This window comes from Anopheles moucheti, chromosome 3, assembly GCF_943734755.1.
Source record: "Anopheles moucheti chromosome 3, idAnoMoucSN_F20_07, whole genome shotgun sequence".
In the NCBI taxonomy this organism is placed as follows: Eukaryota; Metazoa; Arthropoda; class Insecta; order Diptera; family Culicidae; genus Anopheles; species Anopheles moucheti.
This window is the reverse complement of record NC_069141.1, coordinates 72496067-72506181: the sequence shown is the minus strand read 5'-3', so window position 1 is coordinate 72506181 and position 10115 is coordinate 72496067. Positions and strand designations below refer to the sequence as shown.

Sequence of the window (10115 nt, the reverse complement as noted above, 5' to 3'; positions counted from 1 at the left end):
TCTAAAACTCACTCCCAGATGTGCGCATGCTATTCTTCACACACACACACCCACAACACCTTTAAATGGTGTGATTTATTTTTATGTTGCACCCAACAGCTCCTCACCGTCACATCGGTATCAAATTTCACGTTTAGTTTCGGTAAACGATCACCAGCCTTGTACCGAGCTGTGCGGACTGCTCATCAATGGTTCCATCGAATCGTCACATCAATCGGTGTCACGCGGTGTTTTGATGGTGGTACTTAGATTTAAGCGATAAAATATGCTACCAAATTGACGCCTCGCTGAGGATGCTCTAAGCGCAGTGTTCCCTGGAGTGGCAAAGCTTCCTTTACGGCAGCACTCCTACTGTTTTGTGTTGCTAATTGGCCCACCAACGATGATTCTGAATTTAGAAAAAGGATAACATACATTCTCCACGACTGTGGAGAAGTTATGATTATGGATTGTTGGTATTATTTAAAGCTAAACTCTGACAGTTTCAATAATGCAGCCCATTTGCAGTATCCTATCAGTAGTATCTAAATAAGTTCTTTCGTTTTTAAACCATTTAGTACCACAAACGTACAATTAAAGATTTTATATTTCTTTTATACAAGTGTGCATCGAGTATTGTCGGGTTTTATCACTAATGGCCAGTTTAATGTGATGATGATGGCAACCGGCAAGGCCGCCAAGTCTGTGGCTTGTAAGGTGATTCTATCTCTCAAGCAACGCTTCCTTGAACATCCTTGCATGCTGCACTCTACTTTCCACCATTTTGGCTCGCCTGTTTGGCCTCGATGTACCGTAGCGCCCGCAGGATATACTCCGGAATGGGTGGTGGCGTCGGCAGATGGACACCCTGCGGATGGAATCCGTTCTCGTCGGCGGTGTAGGTCAGCACGATCGGTACACCATCGTCACCGACCCACGAGGCAGACCCCTGCACCGACTGTCCCCCGATGCCGCTCTCCTCCGCCTGAATGCCGTTGCTGGTGGAGTATTTGTACGAGTAGGCACCGTCCGGTTCGAGGCGAGACTCGTGCGTCAGAATGTTGGCCGACGCATCATCGGCGGCGGGTGCAGCCAACGCGACGGCAGCAGCCAGGGCGAGCAGGGAAAACACCTGGGAAACGGAGCAACGGAGCGTAAGCAGTGCGTGCATAAATGAGCATAACCATTAAAGTGACGATTTTAATGAGCTGACGAAGGGAACACGCATTAAAAGATTAGTTTGAGAGTGTCACTGGAAACAGTAACCGATTTACACCCAACAGAAGGTGTTGACTGAGGCGAGATACATTGCGGACAGTTAAAGTACTTTCGATGTACTTGAAAGATTAGTTGCTGACATTGCGACCACTCCTACGGTAATGAAATATTCCATGTGAACCTAATAAAATTGCTCAGTCTTTTACCGGATTACAAGTGAACGAATGATGTTGTGAGTGGTGTGATTTGGTTACAGGCTAATTTAATCTTATTGCTGCGAAGTTTATCAATAAATACTTGATCTTAATTTTAAAAGTAATTAAATTTTTAATAGAAAACTTAATTTAAAAAAAATGCATATAACTTCTTGACCGTGCTTTACAAATAGCTTCTTGTACTTTGATTTATACTTTACTTCATCTTATAGCCTTTTTGAACATTTTTATATAATAATAAAATCAGTATCTTTTACAAAAAATATAGAAGTTTCATAATACAAAATATTTTATCCACAAAAGTTAGTAAAAGTTTTTCCACAAAACTTGTACAAGGTGCAAATGTACAAAAGTTTGTATCCTCTTTTTTGTTGTAACACTGTTTCACATATCCTTCAGGAAATTCTTTTTAAGTCCATAACAGTTGTTGAAGTATCTCAACTTTCCTACCGATCACTACTACAATACAGTTTATCACTTCGAACATTATTTACAAAAACCATTTTCCATTTCAAACTCACCACTTTGAACATTTTTGTATTGATTTGGTTTATCACTGTAAGATTTTTAAATTACACAAACGCACGCACCGCACAGTTACACTGTTTGGAATTTGAATTTGGATGATTTTGCGCTTGATGCACCGAAGACGACGACGACACTGGCTGACTGACTGGACCGAATCGTCCAACAGCTTTATATATTTGCGGGATGGCTAGCATGAGCTTAGAAGATTGCCCAAAACCGCTGCCCAATCCTAATCGTCTCGCAAAGCTTACGAACACGGCCCATAATGGATCATCAGCGCCACCAATACAGATCCCCATGATTCGGGTAGAACCCCCAGACACGAGTCACCCTGTGTTTCTTCTGCTTATTTTTGGGGGGAAAAGACACGAGTATCGATACCAAATTTCGGGAGGCCTTCAATGGGGTAGGGGCACAGCCCGTTGATAGTGAGAGTACACGGAAGACGTACGCACGCTCGCATCGCATCGGCAGTGTGACAGAAGAAGGAGAATAGGATGCTGACCACGGACGCGCATCAGGCGACGAACCGCATGAATGAGCTTCTTCGGGTAACGTTCATTCACAAGACAGTATTGGGGGGTTTTTCCTCTATTTTTTCTGCTGTATTTCTAAGTAAATCTAGAGTTCATCCACTTTAGGGTGGAGTGGATTCGGGTTGCCGTTTTCCCACCCTTGAAATTGTTTATCGTGCTGCTACTGATCATCTTCAGCATTACTGCTAGGAGCAGCTTCGGTTAACACGTACAATTTATTTGCTGGCGAGCGTATTTAAGATTGGGTGTAGTTTATGAACCCACTTAAATTTAGGGGTTAGTAAATGGTGTTAATGTACGACATAGTCAGGCCGTTTCAATGACAAAAAAGCATAATTAAATTGGCCATCCTAAGTAAAAATCATACATCACCATAGAGATGCAAATAAAGCTGGAACCACCGCGTCACTGGAAATTGCGTAACGGACAATCATTAAAATTCTTAATAAAAAGTGAGGATTTTACATTGTATTTATATGTTTCTCAGTAGGGATTCTTCAAGAAACCTTTGCTGGAAAATTTACTGAAGCGCTTCCTAGTTTACCATAAGTACTATCCAGATTTGGACAGCTTTAAATTGATTTTTGTAATGATATGCTGTAACAGAGTAAATAGTCTTCGAACTTTTAGGATTAGTCCTGATAAGCTTTGAGCCCGCACCATGAGAGGTAAGGTCAAATGATTTGGCAAGGAGACTAGGGGACCGTCCCAATAACCGACTAATCCATTCCTCTCACAGATTACCACAACATCGAATACCCCCAAGCGGGTGAGCTTAACGCGATGACGCAATCCTTTCAATCTGACCATCAGTTCCAACCTTTGACGTAGGAGTTGAACAGATAATTCTTTCACCAGTGCAGAAAATCCAACCACCCTCGAACATATCATAATCATAAAAGGTGCCTCAATTAGCGGTCCTACGCACACCGATCCCGTTCCATAATAATTCGCTTGGATAATGTGCAGCATTTGTCATTCGATTATAACAGCAGCAGAATCGGTCTCGTGACCGATGCTGGGAAAACAAAAAAACCTGGTGGGCCGTTTGCCGCACACACGAGCCGCATCGCTTTTCCTTTCGAATCAATCAAAAACCTTCTCCGAAACCTGTTCGCATGTGATTTGGGTGCGATGCGACTGCACACCTCCAATGCCTGAAGGTCAGCCGAACGCCAAAACATGGCTCCTAAAGGCAACACGGCGGGAAAACACAATACCACCACCGAAGGCGTTGTGGGGCAGCCATTTTTATTGGATTTCTCATCGTAAATTTTCTTTTATCTCTTCGCTGACTGCACGGGATGACGATTGACATTGGCGGTTTATTGGAGGTTGTGCCTTGCGTTCTGTCTCCTTCTTTCCCGCTGCGCAAACCATTAGCATTTGGAGTCGAATTTCACACACCACCAGATATTACGGGCCAGTGGAAATGTGTGCTCCGCCAAGGGAGCAAAACAGTTCGCGACCGGGTTGAGAAACAATGAATGGTTGAAAAATTACTTCCTGGTGATTTCATTAAAGTGCAATTCGGGAAGTGTTTTGCCGCTCGATCGTGGACGGCGGTCGCAAAGGAAGGTCTTAATTAAACAGTAGGCGGTTGATCGACGCTCTGACCTTATCGGGGTCATTTATTTAGAAGATTACCCCTGTTCCTTGCGCTGGATCGAGGGACTTTTTAGACAATCTTTACACCAATTTAACATTCCCTCCTACCTCTACTTCCTAAACAAACATATTTGCATGTTTACTATCATAGGAATTGCTTCTAATATGTTCTTCCATTCACCTACCTATACACCAACGCCCCAAGAACACGGGGAACATGTTTCAATGACCGGCACGGCATGGTAAAATCTAAATTTGTAAACAATGAATACCACTCGAACGGAATTGCTCTCTCAACATCGCCTTACGGTAGCCGACAAACCTAAATTCACACAATAAATTCTCACTTATGACAGGCGGCACGACTGGAAAAAGGGCGATTCGGAATAGAAAAACAGACCAAGTTTAAGTGCCGTGTTAATTAGTCTTAAAATTCGGCAACATCTTCGGCGCTGGGAAATGATGCAGAAACGAAGTAAAACCTAATCCAATAAGCTAATAATTGCTTTGTTATTGTTTCGCCGATTGCTGTCACTGCAGAAGCAGTAAACGCAAGGAGTATCAAATGATTTACGATAATTGTTATAAAATCACTCTTGAGCTCATAAAATCAATGTGATGAAGTTGTTACTATTCTTTAAACATTTAATGTGGGTGTAATATCTTATTTCCGGTGTTTTTTTTAATTTCATCTTGATTTCCATACGCAAGCTGTTAGGTTACATATGAAATGGTGCATCGTTCACCGAGAAAGTAATTATCTGTGTAGATATCTAGCTACTATGAGGTGCTTCAACAGTCCATTCATAAGCAGAACTATAAAATAAGATATTGAAATGGCGCTCGATTACGGAAATAAATATCATCATCTACTACGCACTGCTCATCGTCTCCAAAGGATCGTCGAGCGATCTCCATCTTAGGCAATATTCAAATCTTCTCGCCTTCGAACTGCGAACTTTTACGAGCGCCCGTACTACCCATAAAACCATAAGCAAAAGATTGCAAAAATGAAACGGTGAGCATGCGCCAACGCTGAAAAACACCCATCCCTCTGTTCGCCGCACCGATCCATCGCAGAACGATCGATACCAATTAGCCTTGAACTTTGCCACGGTTTCGATATCGAGCAGTTTCGATAGCAGTAGCAGTGCGATCGCGGTTCGTATTCTTGCCTGTCGTCGTTTGCCCAAAAGTTCCCAAATCTTCCTTTTTCAACAGGGCTGATGAACCCACCGGTAAAAACTGGCGTGATAATAAATGGCGGCACTGATTGGCAAATGGAATTGCCAAATCGAAGGATTCGCAACCGCAACGTGGGGTAGTGATAGGTATGGCCTTTCGGGCTTGGAAAGCGTTCCACTTGTCGGGCGAACGGTTCCCGCTCATTAACCTAAATTGCTCACCCTAACATCGAGCCGGTCGATCACTCGGCGCTGTGAAGTGAAGGTGATGGACGATACTGGCAACGTTCTTTGATCCTTTGCGATGGTTCTAAACGATGCCACGCTCAGAACGAACGATGCCTGCCTTAAACGTACGATGGGGTACAATTAATTAAAGTCTCTTAATGATAGACAATCAACAATTTAGCGACAAATGTTCTTCAATAAATAGCCAGTTGCTTGAAGGCAATGTTCATAAGTTTTCTCAAATGTTCAAGAAGTATTTAATTACTAAACAGGACAAAACAAATATCGAGATTATATTTCAACATACTAGACATTAGTAACACTTAGACATAGAACCTGATTTGGATTCCTTGTAGCAGATCTGACTTCTGACTAGTAAGGAATTCAAAGTTTGTATCATCCTTGTAAGACAGATCGAGTTAGTTCCAGGTTTGATCGTACTTGACTTTGGGTTTGACAGTACTTGTCTAACAAATTTTATATCTTCATCTACTCGCGAAACGAAAGGTGAGATTAGGTGGTGAGATTATGATGTGTTCCTCTATAGCAGAAACATAAGCCTCCATAATTCGCTTTAATATATCCAGTCTACCCACGAAACCGCGTGTGCCAAACTCAACCCGCCCACTGCCAAATCTTCGATCCAGTGACCTCATAAAAAATATTAAACTCGTCCTTGTTCATCACCCCTTTTTGAGCTGTTAAATAACTCCGAAAACATAAGCATGCCCAATATACATTTTCATGTTCATCCTATCAAACATACTTAAAACATTTAAAATACAGTCATCCCCACATTATCGACGTTGTGGCTGTGGTCAGGACTGTGACTCGTGGACGTGGACTGATGTTTATTCACCAAAAAATCCGAAATCACTCTATTCGCTCGCTCGGATTATGATTTACGGCCCAGTTTGGGATCGGTTCGATTTTATGTTGCATTCATTTTATACGGATTGCTAACAATCAAAGTGCTCGGTTCACGATCGTACATGGGCCGTTAGATCGTTAAATGCGCATTAGGTTTTTCTGGGGTGTTTTCAGCAAATCAGCAGTTTGCGTAACCAATACGTTAGTATTAAAAGATAAGACGCAGAAAAGTGTTGTTCAAGCACATTAGTGCAATTGTTGGAAATATTTTGTAAAAAGAGCACCATCAACCTAAACACCTTTACCCTGTGTGTCGTTTAAGGAACGAAAAGCCCGGACGACAAAAACGTATTTACTGACGTACGCCCAAGATTAACATTAACATCCGAATCAATCGGTTCCAGCCCGGTTCCTGCCCACCTGCCAACTGTCAACCCCGCCGGATCGGATCGATTTGCTCTGGCATATTATTTTATGGGGACAACCTAATCGAATTAGGTGTGACATAAAAACTGAGATACGACAGACATAAAGATCGTTGTTTGGATATTGGTCGATTAAAAGCTCAGCTGATGATAATGATTCACTTGGGCAAAGGCGCATGCACGAGTGCGCGCGCGCGCGTGTGTGTGTTTGGACGCGCGAAGAGCGAAATCAATAGAGCGCGTTTGTATCGGACGATGGGGAAGAAATGGTGGCAAGGGACGCATTACACTGTGGGAAATGTTAGCCCAACAAACTTTTATTGCCACGAGAAAACGTTAAATATTGCAGTGACATCATTCCGCGGCCGAAGGTATATTGCTTACGCATGGCGTGTCTCCATCGGTGCTTGCCTTCTGGTGTTTCCCGTGATTTGTGTACCGGGTATTCGTGTGTAGGAGTGCAAATGATTAAGACGAAACGAGACTATTGCTAAATATTGTTGTAAAAGAAATGTAACGTGTTGAGTTTAAAATTGACCGTTTAATGCAACGTTTTGGAATTGTTTGTTGATTTTAAATTAGTAGTTTAATGGTTGCCCTTTCACATCGTAAAAATCGACCTAGAAGTTTTTCCGTTTTGCTTTACTTCCGACTCCCCCCGGGGGGATTTAAAAAAATCTATTTCCCCACCTGTATGGCAGGATTTCCTTTCCGACTTAAGTGGTCCCCATTCAACCCTCACCGGGTGACAACGATCTTTAGCGTTCATTCTTCTGCGCAGGGTTTAACGATCAGCTTTTCTGAGGGTGAAAACTCAAACGACCCTGCTGCTAGGTCGGTCGTAAAATTTTTGCATCTTATGGGCCCCTGTTACGTTGACTGGACGTTTCGTTTAAATAGTTTTTTTTATTGCATTAATTGAAATTAAAATATTATGTAATCTCTCGTACGGTCTTAAATATCAAACTGTCGCTGTTTTATAAACTAAATTAGTATTAGACGCTGTAAAGGAAAGTACAGTAAAGTATTTCAAATAGAGATACTAAACCAGTATCTTCAATAGCTTCAATGTGTGCATATGAACTGACCGTTTTATGGACGTCTAAAACGATAAGGATAAATATTTTATCAATTTGTAGTCTTTTTACCTTATCTAAAATTTGTCGTTTTGGATATCTTTAACTAGGAGTTGCATTCAGAAGTCCGAACGATTTTAATAAACCTTCTTTATCCACATTGAGCTTCCTATACTAAGGATATACTAGAGGTGATCCTGAAATGTTGAACCCCTCATTAACCCTATATCTTTAAAGTTGCTAAAACTCGATATGACTCATTATTACACAAAAAGGTTCTTTAAAATGAACCATTAATCAACATTCTGGCTACTTTTTCATTCAAATCGGCCGGTCAAGCGTAAACTGCAACGAAACCGTATCCTTTGACCTATCGAGGAGCATCAAGACCCCTTTCTGTCACAATCAACGCACCACAGCTGTCTATTCTCGCCTGCCCACCATCAAAAGCCACACCGCAAGCTTTTGGGCCGTTATGGGATCATCCTCAACGCACAACAACCCTGACGACACTCCTGATTTATGCTCCCTGATGGGTTTGAAACAAAACGTTTGTTTAACGTTTCGTTTACCCCCAACAAAAAAAAATCCACACAACACACTGCCGTTTCGACAGATGGGTTCCCGAAACCGACGAATCCCCTCGGTAATCCGAGACGGCGCATTTGAATAAATGCGTCGCAAATTAGCAGCTCGTCATTAAAGCATCGACTTTATAGGCTCATTATTTTATTGAAAGTGGTACCGGGGCGCGCGCGTGTGTGGGGCTCATTTTCACGCTTCCCAAGCATCGGCAAAGCTGCGGTTGTGGATCCACTTTCAGTCCCACCGAATGAGTTATCGGACGATTGTGTGATCGGAGGCTCATATTTTATATTTCTCACAATGGGTTTTGTGTAGCTGTTGGATAGATTTATTTTATGGCAGCTATCTAATCACAGTGGCATAAAGGGATCACAAGCCCTCGCTTAGGGACGCCTCACGCCCCACGCCACCGAACGCGTTTGAACTCATTAAGCCTTAATCGCTCGTAAATAGAGTGACATTTTGCACAAGGACATCATGCCGATATCGAGTTTCATATTCTAGGAGGTGAAATTATGTGATCGTTTATTTTTAATATTTGAATAAAAACCAGCAACAACGAATGTTGAAAGGCATGCATTCCACCAATTTCACGCTTGCCTTTTTTGCGGAGTCCAATTTCTTATCTGCTAAACACAATCTCTATCAGGTAGCGGTTGATAATCGGAATGTCAAGCGACACTAATTGCATCTGATTAACCAACCACTGAAGTTGTCCATTATATCGATGAACTTATTCAAACACACTTTTGGGGAAGCCAAAAAGCATACTACGAACTAACGAATCTTGACGACGAATCGAGATCATCCTCGTCGCGGACCTTGAACTTCTACAACATCCGGCACGCAGCGCTCGGCGATCGACGCTGATCGACGTGGACCGATCAAATATTGGATCGTACCAGGGACGACTTGCTCTGGCTCGTAAACGAGAGGATGTGCGGAATAAAAGCCACATCCCACGAGAGCGTCTCGGTAGATCCGGAACCTAAAGGCAATTGACACTTTATTAAATTAAATTCTTTCCAGCAGAAAATGTTAACGTCAAAGATCAACCCGGTTTTCCACTTGCGAGTTGCGGAGTTACGGACCAATGCGTCATGCATTGCAAAACCAGATTATCCAGCTGCGAGTCGAAACCTTTACCGTCCTGAACATCCGCATACACTGAGTGCTCGATGGCGACCGAAAACCAAACACAAATCAACAACAAACGATTTGCACCCTGTCCGCCCTGGCTGGGCACCATTTATAAAGCGTATATCTTTATGATCCAATTAAGTTGTCGCAGCCGCAGACTGTCGCTCGCGAGGCTGTGTCTTCCTCGATGACGTTCGACCTTGCCTGTGTCGGTGCAAATTTTATTTCCCAAAAATTTGTGTCCAATTATGAATGGAGAGCAGCCGCGCGGGGTTGCAGTGGGACGCTGTTGGGCAGGTGGGCTGTTGCAGTTTTGCATTGCATAGATGTTGCTCGGTTTCACAGCTGTATCGCTCTGCCTATCTAATTTATATCGCTCGCTCATTGTCAAAACAGACCGATCAGCATTGCCATTCCTTTCACCGGATTCTTCTTGACGAACCGATTCGCATAAATCATCTCCTTCTGCGGTGACATTTGCTTTTCCGCGTTCAAGTTGAGACCAAACCAACCCGTCTTCCTC

At 42.7% G+C, this 10115-nt stretch overlaps 1 protein-coding gene across 1 annotated transcript; it reads right to left on the bottom strand.

Moving 5' to 3' along the window:
* Nucleotides 1-748: 748 nt before the first annotated feature.
* LOC128302159 (endocuticle structural glycoprotein SgAbd-8-like) lies at nucleotides 749-1945 on the bottom strand. The gene is made up of 2 exons (XM_053038910.1): nucleotides 1934-1945; nucleotides 749-1111 (listed from the first exon to the last, which is right to left on the bottom strand). Exons 1-2 carry the CDS (start codon nucleotides 1943-1945, stop codon nucleotides 749-751), a joined length of 375 nt encoding a protein of 124 aa, XP_052894870.1.
* Nucleotides 1946-10115: the final 8170 nt, after the last annotated feature.